This window comes from Siniperca chuatsi, linkage group LG23 (assembly GCF_020085105.1).
Source record: "Siniperca chuatsi isolate FFG_IHB_CAS linkage group LG23, ASM2008510v1, whole genome shotgun sequence".
NCBI classification, from domain to species: domain Eukaryota; kingdom Metazoa; phylum Chordata; class Actinopteri; order Centrarchiformes; family Sinipercidae; genus Siniperca; species Siniperca chuatsi.
The window spans coordinates 2,688,755-2,714,496 of record NC_058064.1 but is presented as its reverse complement, the minus strand read 5'-3'; the positions used below and the strand labels follow the sequence as shown (position 1 = coordinate 2,714,496).

Below are 25,742 nucleotides of genomic sequence, written 5' to 3'. Positions count from 1 at the left end.
TGTTGAGGTTTTGAAACCTGACACATTTCACAGCCGAGCACACGTCCACTAAAGTCTTTTAAAAGTTTAGTTTTAAACCCCATGAAGCCTCATTACTGGTGAGACAGAAGGATCCACTCAGACCACTGATCAATACTTCAATCGATCCTTTCCTCAGGTGAACCGGTGTCTGTGTTACTTACAGTATATCGTTTGAAAAATGTTGATCTCTTTCTGTCTCTGTCCCTCCTGAACTGGTTATTGTCTCCTTTCTTTCCCTCGTCTGTTCATTTGTTTTCTGTCATTCTTTCAGCTGGTTGTCTTTGATTTTGACAGCAGGAGAGCAGCACACACACATACACACACAGTGCACAAGTGTGTATGGGTATGTGAATACTCCAGTGTGTCTGTGTGTGCAGGTGTTACATAACAAGCGCTCTCCTCATCTTGAAATGACACTAAAATAGCTGCTTCAGCTTCACGCTGTCTTTTCTGTGTCTTTAAAAGCACCAATTAGAGACATTTAATCACTGCACTGGCTGTCCGGACGAGCGTAACAGAGAGAGAGAGAGATTTTCATTTGTCCTTGTTCTGTCTCTAGGAAAACCCGGCCTGTATTGAAGTGAACTGGAAAAGCCACAAAATTCTCTCTAAAAACACGTCAAACATTTTTTCAACAACAAGTTCCGCTCATAACAGTTAATTTCACTTCCTCTAATGTTTGTCAGTGTGGAAATTTTCAGAATCCTTGTTGCATTATTCAGATATCGAGGCTTAAACAGAGATATATTAGAGGTTTTGGCTTGTCTTAGCCTTTACCACACTATTAATGGGTAGAACTTGCTTCACTGTCACATGAGTTCTGTCTTCTAACAGGCTTTACAATTGGCTAATCCCTTGGGACAACTTAAACCACCAACTGCCCAATCAGGACGCACTACGTAGAGATGGTGACAACACTTTTGTTACTGAGTTAACACACAAACACACTGCACGTTCTGCAACATCAATTCTCCGCTCTACCCTCTCAGCGACTTTAATTCTAAAAATTTAGTGACTTATTGAGACCGTCAGGGAAAAAGTGAGAAATATATTCAGATGTATTATATTGTAATTCATTCCCATGCATGCTGCTCAGAGTAATCGCGGTCCAGCTCTGGCTCTGAAACTTTCTCTGGATTGGAACTTAGAATATTATTTTCTCTCATTCTTCTCTGATATGTAAATAGTTAGTTTGAGCTTCTCGCTCACTCTTTCTCTCTGGATCTCTGGATTAGAGTGTTCCTGTAGCTTGTAAATATGTAAATAGTTTGTTTGATCTTCTCCCTTCCTTTGAAGATTTCTTAAAACTTCATATATACAACGTCCCTGTAGTGAGTTTGTGATTATTTGGCTCAAGATTTCTCTATCTACCTTTTTATATGGCTTTAGTTGACCTCTCCCTCGCTGCAACCGACACAACCACCAGGCTTTATGCAAATGAATGTCCAATGAAATCACCAAAACGCAAATGAGCGCATTAGGTCATCTGGCAACTTTTAGCGACTTCTGGAGCTAGTGCTAGCTACTTCCATTGGAAAAAAGTTGGCAACACTGCTCTCTACCCGCTCTTAAAGCCAACAGTCTCACTCAGCTACGATGACGGGTGCCATCTCAACCTGAAGGTTCAATCACTGAATGTCTGCACAAAATATCATCTTATTGCTTCCAATAGTTATTCAATAGAGCCAATAGATATTTCAGCCTGGACCAGGCGGTGGACTGACATAACCATCCATAGAGCCATGCCACTAGTGTGGCTAAAAATCATCTTTTCCAAACTGTCTGGCAGCTCATTCAGCTCTTAATTACTTCATGATGTTAACACAAAGTACAGTAAAATATAAGACCCCATATTTTTATGGCTGCACCATTCCATCAAATGGAAATATGTTTTGTGCCTCCCTTTATATCTAATTCACTCTGATATATCTGATCTTTGGAAACCTTGGGGTCCACTGGAATTTACAATAGATTTATTTGGATTTGGACAATGTTTGGCTGCACAGCATGATCAAGATCAACAGATCAAACTGAGGGAAGAGTCTGACATTTGTGAACATTTTTACAAATATCAAGAACGCAGGGTGGTTATCAGTTTCATCTCTGTGTGTCTAGTACAGTGATAGGTTTAGGACATGATTGGCCTAGCTTAGCATAAAGACCGGGAGCAGGGAGAAACTGGTAGCCTAGCTCCATCGAAAGTTAAAAGAAAAACTATTGTTGAATCAGCCCAAAAGACATAATTTCCCAAAATGTCAGCGTTCCTTTAAGGCCATATTATTGTATTTTAAATTATTGCAACTGTTCAAACTGATGCAGTCGGCTGACTTAAACACAATACTTAAACACGCCTACTGCTGGTCATAAATGTATTATCAAATGTAGATATTTCAGCACTGAGGCTGCAGCTCCCTGTGGTTGGTTAACAAGCTGAGGGTCACATTAACTCTGAGTCCTCTCTCTCTCTCTCTCTCTCTCTCTGAAACTGAGTGGAACTCGTCCAGACAGTACAGTGATTAAATGTCTCTAATTGGTGCTTTTAAAGAGATGTAAGTGTGTGTGTTGCATAATGAGCTCTGTTCTCTTGTTGGCGTGACACTAATAGCCACACACACACGAACAGAAGATCGAGATCACGCTATGGTTGAGGCTTGAGATTTTCTGGTTTGTGTGCTGAAGGGACAACAAATCAATAAACAGACAGACAGGAAGTTATATAGCCTCTGTCAAGGACAAACTGTACTGTACCAATACTACTGAAACTCTTCTGTCTCTCCACCTGTCTGCATCGCTTCGCATCATTCTCATTTCTTGTTGATCATTTCCTTCAAACAAGCTCAGTCATTGGCTAACGCTGGAATCATAGTCCTGTGAAGATACACATTAATGTATCTGCGGATAGAAAAAATGCCTTTATGGGTAACTGATGGTTGAAGGGGCTCGCAGAATAGCCACAGACCTCCAAAATCTCAACAAAGCGGTGTGAAATGCTACAGGTCAAACAAGCTGTTTCCTGCTGATAGGAAAATGCATTCTTACCCTGTAGAAAATAAAAGAAATAACCTTGCGAATGTCTCTGAACATTACCTGTGAACATTGCCTATGTGCAGCCTTATTACCCCCTGAAGCGCTGCCTCACTGAGAAAAAACTGAAAAAAAGGCACTCATCAATCAACGAACAGGCCTGAGTATCCACTACATACCAGAAGGGTGCAGTGGTGGAATCAATAAGAGCTAAACCAACTCCCAAACAGGCTTTTGATACGTATTGACAAGCCTTCAGTTTGTCAATGTTTCTTCTTACAAAGGTTTGGTTATCCATCTTTCTGAAAAGTGCTTTTCCGTCTATGTTCCAGGATAGATTGTCCAGCATTGACTTGGTGATGTGAAGAAAAGATGTCTATATTTACATGTTAAAAATGCTATTGTTAAGGTACCCAGGGTTAAGGTATTGTTTAGGCACAAAAATGGCTTGATCAGGTTTAGGGAGAGATCATGGTTTTGGTTAAATGACTTCTTCCTGAAGGTTACGGTACCTTCGTCTTCAGGGTCACAATAATGAACACATGGTTAAGGTTCGGGGTCATGCTTTTAAAAACAACAACATTGACTGTCGGTTGAGAAATGAACGGCGGCCTCCTGTGTTGAAGTCTGATGTTTTGTTGACCATCCATCTCCCCATGCAGACTTTGTCACTCAAACATCACCTGACCTGACCTGAAGTCACCTGACTTCCTCCTTTGCTCCCGTCATAATTACTGCGGCAGCCAGAGGGCTTTTGCCACGTTCACGTAATTATGAGTTTGTGACTTGTAAATAATGTTCACGTCAACTTCCAAGTCACAATTACAACTGGGAAACTCACATTTTTCTGAACACTCCAACCGAGCACTTACTAACATAGAAGTGCCTGAGAACAAAACAAATATGGACGCCACACATCAGCCAAAGACTGTTGTTCAATGTAATTTAAACCAAATTGAATGGGTATGGTGTTACATTGTCAATGCACTGTATTTTAATCCTCACACGTGCAACTTTGTAATCAGCACAGCCATGCTGATGACATGAACTTGCGCAAGGCGTTAACATCTGTCCTATACGTCATGAACGCAGCATTTGTCACCTAAAAATAAACAGATTAAATAGATAAACAGGGCGTTTTCTCAAGCGACTGATGCTGTCATTTTTCTTGGGAGGACAGTTTTCTGTTTGGTGTTTGAAATTCAAGTTATATATAAACTAGACATCTAAAGACTTCTTACCTCTCAAAGACTATATTTAATCATACACTGTAGTTAGGACATGCTTCACATTTAAATGCTGCTGAAACAACGGCTCAGTGTTAAGCTTGATCTCGTCTTCTGACTCTAAATCACCAGAACCATGCTGCAGGCTATTAACATTTAAACACTTTGCCATTCTAACAAAGATACGACAATGACTGGTATTTTATTAGCAACTACAGCTGATATAAGTTTTGTGTGGCTTTGAAGCGACACCCCCATCCTGAGGCCCCACAGCTAGTAGGAAAAAAGCAATTTAAGCACATCCACAAACAATTGAATACAGCTCTTTGTTTTAGTTGAATAGCAGCGATCAGCTTGTTAACCCTGAACCTGATGTTGTCTCCTCAGCTGAAGAGGCCTCTGTGAAATCAATTCACCTCAGTATCTCCTCAGGATCTAAGACACTGAGTCTCATCTGTGACTGTCGTCCTCCAGCTCTTTGGAAATAATCCCTTTAAACTCCTCTCAGAGGTCCTGGATGATTTTGGCTCTACTTTGCTCACTGCTGGAAATAAATTCCTCACCTCTGGCTGTTTCCCAAACTGCTTTGAAACAGAGACTGTGTCCTAAAGAAACCTGGTGTTCATCCATCCTGTCCTCTGAACCACAGACCAACCTCCAAATTACCTTTCAGTGGTGAGGTCATAGAAAGAAATTGTTGCTAAAAGACTTTGGAAGTAGATAACAATGATAACATCTTGATTCATTTTCTGTCTGCTTTGTGCCGGCAGCACAGAAACAGCCATCAGAGCGGATGTCCACAGAGCATCTTTAAAGGACAGAAAAGCACTAAGAGCAGCCTGATCTGATACAGGAAACTCATTTGTGCAAAAGTCGATGTCTTGTTTTTCATGTAAAATTTTGTTCCGGTGCAAAACTGAAAATGGTCATCAGTGATCATCAGTAATGGAAAGTATAAAGGAGTTGTATGTTTAATGGACTCAAACAGAGGTTTTAAAAGTATGAGGCCTTTCCCTTTAAACATAATCATTCAATCCACTGTTACTACCAAAATATTGATTAGTGCAGCTTTAAACAGAGTGAAACAAGTATGTTTGTCTCTCTGGACAAGTTAAGTCAAAGAAAAAAGAGAAGGAGTCATTTCAGTTCACTAATGTTTCTCTCTCATTTAGAGAGAAGTCAAGGAAAAAAGATGATTTCGTTTTTTTAAACTGTGCACTAAGGTGCTGTTTCTCCAGGTTATGTATAGATTTTGTGTATCAGTCTTTATTGAAGCTATTTGATTCTTGAAATATTGAAATCTATGTTTTTATGGCTGCATCAAAGGGAAATATTCTAGATGCTCTGTGCATAATTTCATATGCATTTCCCCCAAAATCAGACTGACATGTGTGATATGTTTGGACACTTTGGGATCTCCACTAGAATTTTAAATAAAGTTCTGTCAGCTTGTAAAGGCGATTCGATGTTCAGCAGTAGAAAAGAGGTTCGGTTTCTTGTATTATTGCTGCCTCCTTTTGTTCTGCGAAGAAACTTTGTAAAATCACTGTGGTCCAAAAAAGATTGTCTTGAATATTAATGCTGAATTCTTTCAAACAGTTCCGAATGAAGCGGACGGACTGACTGACTGACTGGAAGAGACTTCAGCTCTCAGCTTCACTGAGGCAGCAGCAGGCAGACAGCTGACTGGCCTGGAGCTCTGGGTGTGTGTGTGTTTTAACGTGTGTGTGTGCAAGTTTGTGTGTTTCAGTTCAGTCCATCTGTTGTTGTGTGTCAGCCCGAGGCGACGGCATGAGAGAAAGAGCGAGAAACAAAGAGGAAAGAAAGAAGTACGGAAAGAAAAGATGAAAAGATACACAAGTAGAGGAATGTAGGTGTGTGTTTCTGTGTGTGTGTGTGTGTGTGTGTGTGTTGGACCCCAGGCGGTGCTGTCTGTGTGTCTCTGTGGATCCCAGATGGAGCCAGAACTCAACAGAACACATTAGTCCACTTGGCGTGTTCACACACACGTTCAGACACACAGATATTCAGTGTAATTCTCCTGACAGCCGGATCACCTGAGCCTCTGCTCGCTCTGCTGCTGCAAGATTTCTGCTCCACTGGAACAGTCAAATGAATTCCTACGGAAACCCGGAGAGGCCCGTTATCGCTTCTTTAGTTATCTCGACTTCAGGAAAAGAACGAGAGGAAAGCCAACTCCCAGGCTGGGACAGAGTTTCTGCAGAAAGTGAAGGAGCTTGAGTCTCTGGGTTTCGTTTGCAAGTTACAAAAAAGAAGTAAAGGAGGGAAAGAGGGGAGGAAGTAAAGAATGGTGGAAGGAAGGAATGAAAAAGGGTCGGATTTGTATGCTCCATTGGATCTGTCATTTCCTAAGCTACAGATTTCGGTGCCCATTCAATATATATGTTTCTTTCATTCTGAGCTCTCCTGGTGCATTTCTTTACATGCGGGAGGTGCAGGAGAGGAGTTTCTCCTGCCAGAATACTGTTCTTTCTCTTAGAATCCGGTGGAGTTGAGAAAAATCTGCAGTGAAACAACAGTAAACGCTGGCGTGCTGTTTCACCAGCGTGTAAAGTTCAAACGTGGGTTAGTTTGAGCAGAGTGTGACAGTCATGCTATAGCTTAGCTAAAATTGGATACTGCTACAAGTTGCAGCAAAGAGTTAAGATACAACTTCCCCAAGCAGATGAAAGTCATTCCTTACTAACTTCTGTCATGGCGGAAATGTTGGAAAGATGGAAGACTAATGAAAGAGATGGAAGAAAAGCTTACTTGATATTTGGGCTACAATGGGACCATATTTCACATGACAGACTAGATCTTTTTGCATTTATAGTTGCACTGACGTTTGCTCAGTATTGTGCTGTACAGCTGGAACAGAATGTACTCCTGATTTGGATATTGCCGCTGGCAACGCTTAGCTACTTAAAACAGATACTTCCAACCGTTTCGGTGTTGACTTGGGCAGAATCTTTCACACTAAGAAGGATGTTTACCAGAGACTTTTGTTAATGTTGTTGTTATAACCATACTGATGTGTGGTACAACCATCTTCACCTCACCACAGTAGCGACTGTTCACTCGATTGCTTGTTCCAGTTATTGCTGCATTACTAAATGAGGTGATATCAGACTGACAACAACATGTTGTATTATATTTTAGCTGCTTCACACACGGTAACATATATTACTTTCTCTTTTTTAATAAAACAGTCTGTTTTGGGTCTCTTATTGCCGTCTCTAGTCAGCAGTGTCTTTCTCTCCCATTCTGTCCAAATGCTGCAGATGAAACATGGCTCTCTGTGACAATGTTGTGATTACAGTTGACTTACTGACATTGTAGAGCAAGTGGAGAAGGTGCAACGGACCGCAGTGGTGAGTTCAGCGTAAAACAAAAGTTATTACAATGTAGCAGTTAGTGTTGTCTTTATATTCAAACTTATGATCAAACTTGGTTGAAGGTTTTGTTGTCAGCAGAATCAAAGGCTTTCATTTTAGGCCCCCAATTTTCAAATTTTAATTTTCAAATTTACAGAGAGGTCATTTTAAGCATTTAATACAAACAGCAGAGAGATTACAAGAAACGAGGGAGGGAAACATGCAACAAAGGTCCCTGGCCGGACTTAAACCGGGGACGATGCGGTTCATAGTCACCGTCTTAAGCCACGACCCATGCATGAGAAATTTTACCATGTGGACTAAACTAGACCTGCTGGTTTTCCATGAAAACAAACCACTAAAACACACCAGTATATCCCAAAGTCAAAACAAATGACCAAGATTTAGCGTCACAGCGTGTTTTTGTTATCTGGACCTCATTTTCACCGGGTACTGAGATGCGATCTGTATGTGGATATCATGATAAGGAAAAACATGTAAATGAATGGTGTAAATGCAGACCACATCTGGGGGTGGCCCCGTTTTTGTGTAAAAGATCCCACCTCCACCTGGTGTTAACATGTGATCTGTATCTGGATACATTATCTGGATATTGACATCTGGACTTAATAAGCCTTCTCATCATCTCCTCGCGTGCTGATTGGATCTCAGTATGCAAATTAGCAAGGTGTAGCTGGCAAACTTGTGAACAAACATAGTGCATCTAAGTTGAAGAAAGCGATGTGGGATATTCATGCAAGGGGAAGGTCACATGACAGTTGAAGACAGCCAAAGGCTTCCATGGACTTCTTTTTGATCGCCTTGCCAGATAGACTATTGTTACTTATTGTACATTGTAAGAAGGTAATCAGAACCAGTGGAGAAGCTTGCTTGCACTAGTGCTATCTCAGGCACATGGCCCTTGTCTTGCACGTTATAGCTGTACCTCAAAAGTCTCTTGAAGGGATGCTGAGAATTGGTTCTAGTTAGTTTCCTTTACAGAGGAAAGGCTTGTCTGTAGGTTTGTTACAGGCAGCTTGAGCTAGCAGGAAGAGCTGGAGTTAAGTGACCTTTCCACTTGCGGGGTGCATTTTTTTTAAGAAAGTGGTCACACTAAACAGATGTCATTTACACCTGAGATCTGATCACAATGCAACCAGACCACCTCCAAATGTGGTCTGATCGATCTGATAGCTTTCCGACTGCAATAAGTTTTGCATGCATTTACACCGTGCGACGGTAGATATCCAGACACAGATCGCATGTTAGTACCAGGTGTAAATGGGTTCAAAGTGGATTTTTTGGCCGGATCGAGGAAAGGCCGGGGGGGGTCGACAAAATCATTAGGTTTCCTCTGAGGAAATGAACATCCACAGCAAATGGCACTCTTCATGGTCGATGTGGAGATATGTGGACAGACAGATGGACATCCTTAGGCTCGTCTCTGATGGGACAAAAACGAAATGATTCTGACTATAATTCTTTATTGTTATGATCCGTATCTTCATCCTTCTGTACAGGGCAGTTTTCCCTCTGTCCCTTTAAATTTTTATCTCAACTCATCATTTCTCCCTCGCTCTCTCAGGGGAGCTCGATGCCCTGCATGACAACAGATGGAGCCCTGAGGCTCTGGGACCACACACACACACACACACACACACACACACACACACACACACACACATGCAGGGAGAGAGCTGGCAGTAGTGGGGTGGGGTAAGATGCAAGCTGTGGTAAAGACTGATGTCAACATCAGTATGAATGTGCACACACACTCGCACACAGAGAGAATCCATGGATATGTGGATATATGTAGATGAACAGGGTGAACACACACAAGAGCAGATTTATAATGGAAGCATGCATTCAGTCACTGCTGACACACACACACACACACACATACACACAGTTAAAAGAAAAACAGGAAATAGCTGACTAGATTTAAAACAGAAAATCAAATCAAAGAAGACGAATCCACACAGGGAGAGTTTGCTCTTTGCATTTATGTATTTACAATAGTTCACACTCGAATTTGGAGCTAATTTGAGTTTCAAAACTTCAAATCACTAAACTGGGAGGGCATCTGAGGAATTTAGGACTACTGTTTGGCACAATATCACTGTAACCCTGTGGTGACTGCATCAAGCTTGTTCAATCATGTTTTTACTATCTTAGAAATATATTTAAAAAAAATACAATCTAGTCTAACTTTTAAAGACGCATAGATCACTGTACATGCTGTTATCTCCTCACACCCTGATTTATGCAACAGTCTCTTCACTGTACCAAAAATCTATTGATTGATTACAGACTTTACAGGACTCAGCTGCCAGGCTTGCAGAATCATGAGGCTCGACCATGTCACACATGTTTTAGCCTGCTTACACTGGCTCCCAGTATGCTTTAGAATTGATTTTAAGCTCTTATTTAGCTCTTTATTGTATCTTATATTACTGGAATTGGTTTTGTCTGCTTTGTTGTAAAATGTAATGATTTTATAATTCATTGATTGCCTTATGCGAACCGCTTTGTAACCTGGGTGTTGAAAAGTTCTCTATAAATAAAGATTATTATCATAATTATATTACAGGAGCAACACAGAGACTCTCCTAACCTTCTGCGTCATGATCTGGTTGAAGTGCAAAGCTCTAACCCCAGAGATACTGTAGCAGAAAAACAGTTCTATATGGGATCTATCTATATAGGATATCTACAACAAATGCAGAGTGCTGGCACACTGGAGGACTAAACGTGAACCAGTTCTGGCCACTTTTAGCTAGGTTTTAGGAATGTGGGCATGGGATGATTTGGCGTGAGAATCAGCTCCAGTTAGAGGCACACAGCCAAGCTTTGGGCAAATGTTAACATCTGGAATCACACCAGTGTACTTTGGCTACTTCTGGTGCGTCATCGATCACGGGTCTGGCATGAGACCAACGGCCAGATGTGCCAGGTTTATTGAAGGGCACAGTTGAACAAAGACATTTTTGCTACCTCGTTCTGAAGCATCCTGAACAATAAAACCAGGTTCTATAATGGTTTTCAGAAGATTTGGACAAGTAGAACCCAATTATCTGACCATTTCTGTTTCCAGACCGTTAAAGTCCTCGCCACACTGTTCAAACATAACCACTTTAGTTTCATTCAGACCTGATCTGATGACCCTGAACTTGTAAGTTACTGTCTTTTGGGGGAGGGATCTGTACGTTTTGCTCCTCTTCACCAACATCCATATCAGTCTGTTCACACAATATTGCTCCAACAAGATAAAGACTTGTGTGCATAATATAATATTTCATAAATGAATAACTTGTTCTTAAAAGATAACAACGCTACGAGTTTACAGCCATGCTAGCGGCTTTGTGAGGCTGTACTTTGGCATAGCGGTGCTTTGAGCTAAATACTAACATCAGCATGCTAACATGATGATGTAAGGTGTAATATTTGCTAACATTTGCTAATTAAAACTAAACATAAAATACAGTCTGATGGGAATGTTATTTATTCATAAACCGTAGTATTGAAAAAATTGACCTGATGATGGTGCTAAATGAAAAATTAAGGGATCACCTGTCATTACAATTCATCATGAGGGGGACATGAATGTCTGTACCAAATATCATGCAATCTACCAAATCACTGTCAAGACATTTCACAAAACACAAACCTCATGGTGGCGCTATACGAAAAGTCTGTTTTATACCTGTGGTTTTTTCTGTCATGTATGCCTGCTGCATTTTCTACCTGCTGTCTTATTTACCACTAGTAGTATTGCTCAGTGTTATGTAGTATGTTCAGTGCTTGACAATTGTACTGTTACAGCGTGAACATTTTGTTCCATCATTGCTGTTGTATGAAAACTTTACATCTGCAATGAAAGAGATTTTCATATTCTCAGACAATCTGAAAGATTACACGATCCCAGATTATTTCCTAGATCCAGCAGGCTCCTAAAAACCTTTAAAAGCCCTTTGGAGGATGTCAAAACTTCACTCTCATCCAGTTAAAACCAGACTCTTCCTGAGTTAATAATAATAATAATAGTAATAATAATACATTTTATTTATAGAGTGCTTTTCAAGGTACTCAAAGACACTTTACATTTACAAAAGATCATTAAAAAAATACATGGACAGATCGGTGCAGTCTCTGATGTGTTTGGGGAGAGAGTTCCAGAGGGAGGGGGCAGCTATGGAGAAGGCTCTGTTGCCCCAGGTCCGGTTATTGTATTTAATATAAAGGCTTTGACAAGTTCTGGACAAGTGGACGAGGTTTATACCAGATTTCTTTTTGCAACCTGGTCTGAACCACAGGATGTGACATCACCTTTAACTCAGCATGGAACGGCCTGTTAATGCAGCTAATATGAGTGTAAAGGTCAGGGAAGGGAAATAAATGTCAAACCTAATCTGAGTGGATGGAAAAAAACAGAAAGGATTGACTTGAAAGAAAGTGAATTTCAAATGTGATGAATGAATGTGGACAGGAAGGAAGTGCCTGACATATACAATATGGAGCCACAGTGATCACATTAGCTTGTTTGGGCGTGGAGAGGAAAAATGAAATGCACCGCTGTGACACAGCTAATTTATCCTGGCAGGACAGAAGTATAAAAACACAAACAATTATGAAGACAGAAGAAGAAGACGAAAGACAGGGAGATGAAATTCAGCTGCTCTGACACGATTCATTAACTTGGACAGGAAAGAAGAGAGTGTAAACACCAAATATGGTCGCACAGAACTGTACATTAATTTTTTAGGAGGTAGAACTGCTGCTGAGAGGCTGAAAGTTTTACAGAATGAACCAGAACCTGTAGCCCTGAAAGAAAAATGTGTCCCAATGTTACACTATATACTAATACTACAAAGTCTAATAGGAACTAGAATAAAATGATCTTCTAACCACCCCAGAGTGAGCATGCTGATCTAAAAAAGTTGCCAGGAAACAACAGATAACTCTTTTTTGCCACAGGTACTTTTCCACAACCCTTTCAAGAAGTCAGGAGCTTGACCTCCATTTTGAATGCTAGAACTTGGTTTAAGTTTCCAAACCTGGGACCTGCCTCACTAGTCTAAAAACAAGTGACAGACCTGGAGCTGCACAAAAGAGAGAAAGACAGAGCGAAATAAAACTTAAAAACTGGAATGATATCACTTTAACTAAAAGACACTTGAACTCCTTTCAGCATTTGCACTTCAAGTGAATCTTCAACCCCTTGCAGCTCTTTCACTTCTACTGACACTTCAACTCCTTTCAGCACTTACACTTTAACTGAAACTTCAACTGATTTAATCACTTAGACTTTCACTGCCATACAAATACATTCCAAAAGCTACAAATAACAATTTTTAAGACATTTAAGCTGTTTTAAATGTTTTAAGTGATTTTTCCCAGTGGAAATGAACACTGACATTTTTTAAGAACATTGTACTATAAAATTATTTTTTCCCTTAGAAATCATGTAACCTGCTACCTCACAAGCCTAAAAACTAGTGAGATAAGTACAGTTTGTGAGCAAAAAAAGAGACAGAAAATAAAACTCTAAAAAAAAAAAATCTATCTTGTTATCACCTCAACTGACATTTCAACTCCTTTCAGTGTTTGCTTGTTAAGTGACATTTCAACTTCATGCAGTACTTTCACTTCAACTGAAATGTAAACTCGTTCATCACATCCACTGGAACTGTCACACAACTGTCTTTCAGTGATTCTATTTTTAACTGCCACTTCAACATCTTTCAGTGCTAAAACTTCAGGTCCAATTTCATTTAGTTTGTACTGCCACAAAATACTATATTTTTAAGGGTAAGCAAAATAAAAATAAGAAAACTGGACTGTTATCACCTTAAACTGAAACTTCTTCTTGCTCAAACACGTCCACTTGAACTGTCACACAAACCTCTTTCATTGCGTCCATTTTACAGCAACTGCCACTTCCGTGTCTTTGTTCCAAGTGCCACTTCAACTTCTTTCAGTGCTTCAGCTTCAGGCCTCATTTCAATTTATTCAAGTGCACCGACATCAGCTGTTACTACCATACAAATCTATTTCAAAAGCTTCAAAGAATGATATTTGAAGTTAATTATTCTGTTTTAATTTTAGAGTGGACGCAAGTGCACTTGTGTTTTCTTCAGTTTAATTTGATTAATTAACCAACCAGCTACCTCAAGAATCTAAAAATAAGCAGGATAAAGAGACAGAGTTGGTATTGAGTTTCAGTATAACAAGGTGCAGTCTTTATTTTCATACCTTACTTTGCTGAGTACTAGCAATCCTTTTATAATCTATGTAAATGAATAAGTGTTTAATGTCTGAACACAAACGGCTAGTCAAGAACTGACTGAGATTCAATTCCCAGACCTAATCACAGTGAACATCCCCCTGACACACAGGAAGAAAAGGAGGACATAGTGTTTTCTTTGCCTAATATGAGAACAAATTGATGAACCCAACAGCAATTGTACCAAAGACAAAGAGTTGGCTGACATCCCTAAAATGGGCAGCCCAGGAAGGGGAAGTTGTTTTCTCTTTCCTAATTTGGATCAGCAGGGGGACAGAAAGTTAAAAGTGTGTTTTTTATTTAATGAAAGCTGACAGGAAATGAAACATCAGAGGAAAAGAGTGTCTTTAACTGAATCTGATCACACTGAAGTGATCCAGGGTGTAATGAAGAGGGACCAAAAACCTTCAGCAACAACATGACCAAATAACGTCAAAGGAAGAGGAAGACGTCAGCAGCCTTACCTAGCTTGGGCAGTGAGTACTGAACTTTAAAGTAGTCCTGGTAAAATCCCAGAAGCCTCTTGGTGATGTGGAGGGCGTAGTCCCCTGCTCCGCTAGAAATGGCATCCGGCCGAGCATACAGACGGATCTAAAAACAAAGACACAGAATAAGAGAAATAGAATTAGGCCGATTTTAATAGAAATGGATCAAAAACAGATAGAGAGAGAGGAAATGGAATTAGTGTATGCTGAGCTCTACAGAGGAAAAAAAATGGAATAAAGCCAAGTTTCTATACAGTGAAGAAAATTAAATTTAGCAGAGTTTACAATCAAATCTACACGGACACAAACAGCACAGGGCTGAGTGTATATTAAACTCTACAGAGGATGTAATGTAATCAGGTTGAGATTAAGTTCAAATCTGCAGAGAGACAGAAATTAAATTTGAGGGTTTTTTTGTCCAAATGTACACCAAGACAGAAGAGAAATGGAATGAGGCCAGTGTTAGGCAGGTCAAGTCTACAGAGAGAAGAAGTGAATCAGGCTGAGATCATGTTCAGCTCTCCTGACAAAATAATGGAGTCAGGTTGAGTTTTGGTTCAAATCTACAGGAAGAAAAATGGATTTACAGCTGCAAGCAGAAAACATTGATTTTTAGACACAGAGGAAAAAATTAAAGGAAGATAAAAGTTGCACTTTAGGTGGTTTCCAATATTTCTCACAGTCTAATATTCACAACACCGATGCTGAGTGTGTTCTCATTATTGTGCCGCACAAAGACTTGCGCTGTAGCTGCAGCTTCATTCATTTAAAGTAGTGCATGTGGAAATGTCGATTACATTTTTTTTTCTAACATTTTTATGCTTGAAATCTAAAGAAAAAAGCTTAATTTCAACAGTGAATTAACCTTAAATGTATTACAGTACATGCAGTACATCTGTCCGTCACCAACACACATGAGAGCTTATCAGCCAAACGCTCCGATCAATAATCAATACCGCCAGGTCACATGACTGCTCCACACCTATCAGAACGCTGGGATAGTGCAGTGACGACGCCGGTGACCTCATTGGAAGAATGACAGGATGACATGCTGACTGTGTGTGTGTGTTTGTGTGTGTTGGTCCGTGTCCCTGAATCTTCATAGCCTAACCCTAACACTGTTGGTGGGAAGCCCAGGAGATTTCAAAACTAATTTCTGTGGGTTTGAGGCCGCTTCTATAATTTGGTAGAGGTCAGGATCTGTATTTAATAATGTAACAGTGGGTATCATCTAACAGTTAATTTCATGTCAAGGGTAAAAGTACAATTGCCACAAAACTTGTACAGAACTCTTACAGCAGCCGTAATACCTCACTGCTCTTATCTTTCACGGCAAATAGCTCTGCCAGGCTAAACAATTACAAAAAGCTACTGGACAAATGCAAAGTGTTTATAGCGCCCATCAAAACGCTAAAATGAGGACACTATAAACTATGCAATATATACACAGTAGTTACCACACCTTCAATTAGGTCCATCATCACAATAAACATCAGTAAATAAACAATATGTTCTCAACAAAAATAAATCTCATTTTACAGTAACATGAAGGTGGTCTATGGATCGCCATGACGACTTTATTAACAAACAAAAAATAACAAGAGTCTACAGCCGTGCAGCTCTGTGAGGCTGTACTTACGTGATGATGCTCATAGGAATATCATTAGTTATTTGAAGGTATTTGGTAATCGATCTAAGTATTGGACAAATTATAGTTTTGACCTGATGATGGCGCTAGATGAAAGGTCAGGGGATCATCAAAGTCCTTGGGATTCAGCCTCTGGGGAACATGAATGTGTGTACAAAATGTCATAGCAATCCATCAAATAGTTGTTGAGCTATTTGGACCAAAGGGGTGGGCCAACAGACCGAGTGACATTTCCATCCCTAGAGCCGGCCACTTGCATGGCGAAAAATTCCAACAAAAATAAAAGTAACATGAACCATTAAACAGCATTTAAATGTAGGTTTTAAAAAGCAAGCCAACATTTTATAGAAGCTCTGTTTCTAGAGCTTTCTCACTGTTCATCAAAACACAAAAGAGCATTTTGTGTCCGACTTTGAAACCTTTGCAACCTTACTGAAAATAAAAGTAAAAACAAAAACTTTGTAATCGATATTTTTAACTGGCCAACTTTGATGCCAACTTAGTAGCCTATTTGTTACTGTGGTAGCAATCTCTTGTGATTCTGCAGCTCTGTCAGAAACGTTTCACTTCAGTGACTCCCAACTGATTCTTTAAAGTGAAGTGATTCTCAGGCTGACAGACAGACAGACATCTGCTCCTAAAAAACACTTTCTGGGCTAAAAGCATTTTGGCAAGTTTGCAAGAGAAAATGAGTTACTGCTGCCGCCTGATCCAACAGACGTCCAGTGTTTGTGGTCAACTGGGCTAATCTCACTGCACAACATGTCTTCAAACTGCACACAGAGACAAGGCAAGTCTAAAGCCCTGTTAGCATCTGTTCATTATTCTGTAAGTACGACAGTAGTAGACAGAGCAAAGAACATTAGCATGATTTATGAGCCTAACCAGTGGTGGAGCTAAATGTATGGTTTGTCCTGAGGGAGGCGCTAGAGGAACAGTCAGTGGTTACCAAAATCATTAGTATTCATTCACTGAGAAGGGAAAGAAACACGTGTGCCTATTGTTTTTATGGAAAGAGGGATTAAGAGTGCATTTAGAGGTTACAGCGCGGCTCCAGAGCCTTCGCGCGTAGCTGAGATTTTGCTTAGGGCCCCAGAGAGGTTAGGACCGGCTCTGCATCAGGGGACGCTTAACTTCAACAATGTAGGGTCTATATATTTTTACACTTTTCTTTGTCTTAATAGTTCAAACAATGACTTAATCACGCTTTCTTCGTAGCTGTAGAGGACATAAATGAGGTGATGAAGAACTTGCGAACATCAAAACTTTCACTGGGTTTCCCTTTTTTCTGTCGACGGGTTTCCTTGAAAGCTAGCAGATCAGCGACCTCAGTCACTTGTCAGTCAGTCAGACAGCACAGATGGCAGAGCGATAGGTGGATGGCAAGGGAGGGAGAAAAATAGATCAGAAACTGACAGCTTTAATAACAGAATGTAAATTGCGCTGATATTCTGCTTAAACATTTTGATGTTTTCGATATTTGATGCAGGAGTACACTTACAGAAAGATTTTATTGTCATCAGCTGTAGTTTTGCGCACTGTATCTCCCTCCCCAAAGCTACAACTTTGTGTGTGTGTGTGTGTGTGTGTGTGTGTGTGTGTGTGTTGGATGTTTTACTGTCAGAGAGAGAAACCACCTCACTGTCAGCTGAAGGACGACAGCGACTGGCTATCAAACACAACACGCACACACACACACACGCACGACTCATATCATTTTTCACATAAAGATGGAAGCGAGTGGACACAAAGATACACACACACTATGATGTAATGCTGCTGTATCACTTCTGTCATTTCAAAAACACACACACACACTGAGGTAAACATTACTGTCCCAGTAATGTCACCCTCAGCTATCTCCCTCAGTTTCACTTCCAATCTAATAACGTCTGTTTTCCCACGGCTGTAAAAACACATTGGATTCTTTACAGTTAAAATGGCCTGTAAACCAGGTTCTGCGTGGTATCAGTATGTTTGTGTCATATAAAAGCTCCCGTTAAACTGCACGCACACATAAACAAAGAGGAAAACAAAGTATGTAGTATTAAGCTGCGTTCAGACTGAACATAAAGCACATTTTACAGGCGAGTGTAGACTCATTAAGCTCCGACACTAACAGAGCCTTTATCTCTCGGTGACTGTTTTAGCCACACTAGCGAAACTGCTCTGCCCACCACTTCGGCCCAGACTGAAATAGCTCAACAACTAATGGATGGATGGATATGAAATTTTGTACAGATGTTCCTGGTTCCAAGAGGATGGATCCTAATGACTTTAGTAATCTTCTGTCTTCTCCTCTAGCGCCACCATGAGGTTGACATTTTGGTTCTTAGTGAAATATCTCAAAAACTATTGGATGCACCTGCTAAACATCAGCATGTTAGCACCTAATAAGTACAGCCTCAGAACCACTTGCATGACTCTTAGTTTTGTTTATTTGCAAAGAGTGATGTGGAAAACATCCAGGAAGCAGCTTTCTAATTTTAAGCTGGCACTCACTTTTGCCGGTTGACAACTGACAAGTTGACAGACATCGCCGGCTGTGGATGATATCAGCTGTAAGTAATTAAAGTTATTTCGCTATGGCTGAAATTAAACTTTTGGCAGTTGTCTACTTATCGTGCTCCCTGCACATCAGGACTCAGCCAAAGATTGTTTGTGAAATATCACTGTGTGGTTCAACAAGTCTTTTCTAGAAAAGATAATCTAGCCTCGCATCACTTTCAGGAGAATCTCCCAGTTAAACTTTCATGCATATCATATCAATATTAATTCTTATCAACTAAATCATTCTGAACTAGGACCTCCAGTATTTGGAGTAAGAAGCTTGTGGAAAAGGTGTACATGTAAGTAGACTACATCTGTTATTTCAATGTGTCAGATACACATTTAATCAACATTTCTTATCTAATGCTGTTAATCCCGTTTTCAGGTTGTAGCAACAGGTTGTTAGCACCACCACTAAAAACTGCAGTTTTTCTGCCATTACAGCCAAGACTGATTACAAATCAGTGAGCTAAAGCTAATTAGATTTGATATTCGGTTTGGATTTGGATTCAGATTCGATAATATCAAACCCTGACCCCAGTTACCATCATCACTAATACCAATACTTGTATTGATACGCATACTACTACAAATACTAATGCTACTCATTTCAATAAATACTAAAGATAAGATTAATGTATAACTACTACTACAAATACTAAAAAACTCTGCTAATACTATTTCACAATTCTGCTCCTCCTCTTCGTCTTCCTCCTCTCCTCTCAGATTCCCCCAGCAGGGCTGATTTTTCAATAAAAATTCTAACTTTTTAAAGCTCTTCTCCTCTTATTCCCCACATTCTCCTCCCTCCACCAGAACTCATCTCAGAGCACGGCAGCCAGCAGAGTGAATATCTGCTCAGAAAGTGGAGGCTTTATTGAAATCGTAGCTTCTTTCGGTGGACTGGCAGCGATCTGTTGAATTGAGTATCATCTCCTGAGGATTCCTGAAATGCCTCCAGTCGTGTTCTCCCTGGTGAGGAGAAACCAGGATACATTACATTTTTCAATTGGGGGGGGGGGGATACACTTCAAAGTATCATCATATACACATTCTTTATGTTTTCCAGGACTGAAATATGCTGTTTCAAACGAACTTAAACCATTGCACGGCCGCTCAGTGGTTAGTACTGTCGCCTCACAGGTAGAAGGTCCTGGGTTTAAACCCGACCCGCCGACTTTGCATGTTCTGTCCGTATCTGTGTGGATTTCCTCTCACAGTCCAAAAACATGCAGGTAAGCTGAAGTGGAAACTTTAAATTGCCCCTGGCTGTGAATGTGAAAGGTTGTCGGTCATGTTTCCTAGCTCTGTGACAGACTGGCGGGTGGCAGAGTGTACCCTGCCTCTCACCCAGTGCATGCTGGGATTCATTTCAGCTCCGTGTGGCCCTGTTAGGCAGTTTAGAAAATAAATGGACGGATGTATTAACTGCCATTTTCTGAACCTGAATAAGGTGACCAATCACTGCCCTTATCTTCATGAGTTAGTCCAGTTCTGAAATATCATGAATTCAAATACTAGCTGGGGGACAGAAAGAGAGAAACAAGAGATCATGGCCATGCTAGCATGCTGATGTTTAGCAGGTATAATGTTTACCATGTTCACTATCATAGATGAGTGTGTTAGCATGCTAACATTTGCTGACCTGATGATGGTGCTATATGAAAAACTGCAGGGATCACCAAAGTTATTACAATTCATCCTGAGGGAACATGAACCAAATTTCATGACCATCCATCCAATTGCTATTGAGATATTTCAATCAAAACAAGAAATGAGTACCTCATGGTGGCACTAGAGGACAGTCAGTAAGTCAGTAGGATTCATCCTCTGGGGATCATGAATGGCAATCCATCTGATAGTTACTGAGATATTTTAGTCTGGACCAAAGTGGTGGACTGACCGACTAACAAAACCACTAGCAGAACCCCCCTGCTGGCGTGGCATGAAATTAAATTATCTGTACGGCTCACATGTTAAATTCAGCATTATTTCAAATCAGTGCAACAATAGAGTCATGTAATACTCATCGGACTGCTGCTCTGAGATTCCCTTTTTAACAAATATACCATTTATATTCAGTGTTTAAATCCAGTGAATTATACTTTGCCATCTTGAATTAAACTACTGTTAATGAAAACAACACTTTCTTCACATATTTCACAGTAAAATCCTTTTGGGGAGGTGAAGGGATTATTCTGCCTGAACTGCTGGAAAGCTTTTAATGTGAAGCAGATTAACAGCAAACAGCAGCAGCAGCAAATTATCACAGCAAACTGGAGCAAATCAAAGTGCGATCAAACATACAGTACTTTTCAAACACAGAAAATCAGAAAGAAAGGCCTGTCTCTAATAACTGTGTCAAGTAAAGGCCTGCTTCTTTACAATTAAGGGAAATAAATGCCTCGGCCACTATGAGAATGCACTCAGTCCATGAGCTGTGTAGTTGGCCTAACTTTGTGTTGTGGGCGAGGACCACACTTCCCAGGACTGTCTTTCAGAAATGTACTGCTAGGCACCATCCTAACTTCCCTGCAATTGTTGGGAAACAAACCATTCACATGGTCTCTCTTGTTTACAATAAATGCTCTCTGTGCCCATGTAATACCACACAGAACCATACAGAGCCACTAAATGTCCCACACTAGCAGACATGGTCTCAACAGTACAAGCTAGCATTACAAGCTACATGGCAGCTCTGCTACACACACGCCTTGACATATTCTCTTCTTTCTTTTAAAGATCATTTTTTGGGCTTTTTGCGATAGGAACAGCTGAAGAGAGACAGGAAATGTGAGTGTGTGTGTGTGAGAGAGAGAGGATGACACAGGATAGATTTATTGATCATTTTACAACACAGGGTTGTATAATGAGATTTTGTTTTGTAGCTCCCTTTATTCTCTCTCTCTCTCTCTCTCTCTCTATATATATATATATATATTACATATTTATATATATTTTACATGGTGGAGTGCTATGGATGAATTTCAGCAGTCTCACTGAGGGAATTGAGGGAATCAATTTTTAGATAATTAACAGTTAGTTGCATTAAAATAAATAAAAATGTAGCTCCAAATATAATTACTTTACACTTTAAAAGGAAAAGCTCAACATTTTGGGAAGTATGCCTACTACTCTGATCGATATCACTCTCATATCTGTCCATCAAATATTAGGCTAAAGCCAGCACTGGGTTAGCTTAGCTTTACATAAAGACAGGAAACAGGGGGAAACAGTTCATTAATTAACATGTTATATCTTGTTTGCTTAATCTGTACAAAAACTGAAGTGTTAAAATGACATTTCTTCATCATTGGAGACTCCAGGGAGTTACTGCTACCAGCGAATAAATAGTACATAGTACATACTTTTTTTTTTCTCTTGTTTTTTACGGATTAAGCCACCAAAATATAACATGTTAGTTACCGTTGGACAGTGCTTGGCTGTTTCCAAATATGAGAGTTTTATCGATCTTCTCAAACTACTGTTTGGCCAGAAAGCTAAAAACACGTAATTCCCAAAATGTCAAACTATTCCTTTAAAGTAGCTTAACATCATATATAGTAAATACATATACACAATACATAACTTAAACAATGCAAAGAAAATGTGCAGCTTTCCAGGGAAAATTCCAGAATGAAAGAGGAAGTACAACACATATAGTTTGTAAAATAAATAAATGACTATACATTCTGTTAAAACACAAACCATTTCCTTAGGAAGGGTTGGGGGTTTCCAAATCTACATTAAAATTTACTTACTCCAATAAAAATGTTAACAGGGAGAGTAGGAAATATGACACCAGAAGTTTTAACCTGTCCCTTTCAAAATAAAAGTCTCCACTACAGCCACATATGATTTCAGAGATTTACAATGCCCTGTTTAAAATGTAGCGCAACAACATCACACTACTGCACATGTAAATGACATATTCAGTTTACAGCAGCAGGGATGAGCTCCCATTGCAGATACCGGATTTGATTTTAAGAGGTAGACAGGCAGACAAGTCTGAAGCTTTCTTTTTATTCTCACCAGGAAACCAGAAAATTTGCCAGAAATCATTCAGTCAGAGAAAAGCAAGAGCAAAAGCCAAGGTGACATCTTATACTTAGAGCTAAACATTATTCAAACTAACAAAAAGGGCAGATAAATCCACAAACAAAATATTAGCGTTGCTATTCTCTTACTTTTCTCAATTATTTTCAACTCTTCTTCTTCTCTTCTTATCATCTTCTTTCTCCTCACTTCTTCTTTTTCTTCTTTACCTACTCCCCCTCCTCTCCTCTCCTTTCTCCTTGTTATCTCTCCACTCGTCCGTGACATCTCTCACTACGTTCTGTCGCTCCGTCTGTCGCCCTTGGATGATGGATGGGGTGATGGACGCTCGGTTGCCACGGTAATTTGATGGATGGTTTAGCAACTGATACGAGTGCCGCGAGAGCACACCAACACTCACACAGTAACGCAGTAACACACTCTCCTCTCAGCGTATGTGGGTCCTTGACTTTGAGATCAACAGACCTTAGCCAGCCACTACTCCCTTCATAACAAACACTGCTGACCCATGACTGCAGCGCCACACATCTGTCCCATCGTATCATCACTTTTGCTGATGACACCGCTGTAATGAAGTGAGACAGCCGAGCCCAAGCAAGGATAACAGTCTCTCTGTCAATGTCAACAAGACAAAAGAGATGATTGTTGACTTCAGAAGAATGAGGGCATGAACAGAAAGCCAGCAGAGGCAGCATGCAGCTTCTGGTGAATCCACAACACCAAAGTCCAAACACCTGCCCCACTTCCAGGTTTTGATCATGCTAAGCACATGATGTCTACATGGAACACAGACAAACCTGGTTATTCAACTTCCTGTATACATGAGTCATTACCCAGGTTGTTTATTGTCTGCGGCTGCGCAGGTTTGTCTTTGACGCCCCAAAATCTCAGCCACTGTGTCGTTTCTGTACCAAGGTAGTTGAGGATGAACCCAGTTAGGTGTTTGTCTAAATAAGGCCTCATTTATCAAACTGCGCATTATAACTGCCCGCACACACAAGAAAATGTATAGTTATCACACGTATGTATGCACAGCACAAGCACAGCTGTGCCAACACATTCATTTACATAAATAACCTCCCAAATCAACCATATACGGTAAGCTATTTCCCTTTAAAAGGCAGCAGTGGCACACTTGTTGCCGAGCAAGAAAAAAAAGCCAAAAAGAGAAACAAGGTAGAGGTACAAATTAAAGAAGTAATCCAAAACTAAGGAGTATTATTGGGAATATTTTATTTTTTTAGGTGGACTATTGAAGAAAAAGGGTGTGGCTTGGGCACAAATGGTTCAACTTAAACATTTTTGAACTATTTGAATTGTCAATTTGCAAACATGCGTATTCATCCTACTATTTCATAAGGCACTCAGTCGTTGTTCTCAGTCGTAATTTTGTGTTTTTCATAAATACAAATTAATTGTTTTTAGCCACGCTACTGGCATGGCTCTAGGGATGACAATGTCGGTTGGTAGGTCAGTCCACCACTCTTGTACAGACTGAAATATCTCAAACTACTGGATGGAATTGCCATGAAATTTGGTACAGATATGGGGCCCAGAGGACGAAGCCTAATGCCTTTGGTGATACCCTGACTTTTTCTTTAGTGCCACTATGAGGTTGACCAAAGTTAGCTAGGTCAAGGCACTGTTGTGCTCAAGTACAGCCTCACAGAGCATGGCTGTAGACTCTTAGTCTTGTTGCTCGATGTGCTTATTTATTCTATATGGATTGTATTGTACAGGTGAAATGTCAGGTCATGGAATAACGTTTGTGCTGCATATACTGTATGTCATTCTAAAGTGCCCCTGCTTCTTTTTAGCTGTGTAATAAGCTACATACAATAACTTAAGTTGAGGACACACCTCTGTACATGGCAGACTGATCAGAAACCTGAATATGACACATTTTTCAAAACCAGGAAATGATGTTCACAACATAATAACCAAGATAACCAGATATTTTAAAAACGTGTTCATAACCGGCAAACTCTCCATGTATATGCACTCAATGGTGACATGGTGTCTCGTCATTTGACGTTTGTAACACACACTGAATGTGTTGTATTGACAGAAGAAGTTGTCATGGTACAATAGTCAGAATATGCTGATCAGAGAAGTCAATATCCTCAAGTTGCTGCTTTTCTGAAGTGTTGGCTGTACACTGAGAAATAGGACAGTAGTTGGGGTGCACATAATACACCACCACTAGGTTACCATTAGTTATTCCTTCTTGTTTAATGTGAGTGATATTTGGTGGCCTTCTTTCCTATTCCATTAGTCTGCTTGCTCCTCTGATTTATCCTGCAAAGAGGATAAATCAAAGGGTTACATTTATCTTGAGGAGGTTTTGATTCCCAGGTCGAGGGGGTCAACAGGAGGTAGCCTGAAAACCCCGGAATTCGAGAACCATAAATTAAATCAGCCTTAACACCTTATTGTGACTTTCATCTTTTACAATATTTTTGTAGTAATCAAAGTATGTACTTTGTCTAAGCAGATTTGCCCATCACCTAACAGATTAAAAAGATTGTGCTGTCTCATTAAATCAGGACAGCACAAAATTTTCAATTAATACCAGAAACCCAACAGGAAGTCTTTGTCCTAAAAATGAGATTGATATTTGATAGATTAATATTTGGAAACTGTGCCCTAAGAGCAAAATTAGAAATCAGGCAAGACAGGTGCAGCTGCAGCCTCTTACAGCTCAAAGAAAATGACGGCAATCAAACACACAAAGAAGTAGTTATGTTGTTTTCCATGCTGAGTTCCTAATGTTGAAATATGGTGGTCCATGGTTTGGTTTGTTGTGTTCGTGCACCGAACAACTTAATGAGCGACAAAGTGGCAACAAAATAATCTTTTTGTCATGCATGTTAATCATTACTAATATAATAAAGTTCAATCAAGAAACATCTTGTTGACCTATTTTTTGTCATCTTTTCTTTTATGTGGTTTCTATTTCAGAGTTTCTTTCATCAGTCTCTCTAAGCTGCAACATGTTTCTGGGGTTTTCTGTCTGTATTCTAAGTTTAATAGATATCTATTACCGTACTGGGCAGTGAAATCACATCACCT

General features: G+C 40.0%; 1 protein-coding gene across 3 annotated transcripts in view; it reads right to left on the bottom strand.

Moving 5' to 3' along the window:
* The window catches only part of LOC122871443 (thyrotropin-releasing hormone-degrading ectoenzyme-like), a 169,693-nt gene that overhangs the window by 104,912 nt on the left and 39,039 nt on the right, over window positions 1-25,742 (bottom strand). For all 3 annotated transcript variants that reach the window (XM_044186574.1, XM_044186573.1, XM_044186575.1), the window contains exon 4: window positions 14,396-14,522. In XM_044186574.1, the coding sequence (XP_044042509.1) occupies window positions 14,396-14,522 (127 nt within the window). The remainder of the gene's footprint in view (window positions 1-14,395; window positions 14,523-25,742) is intronic.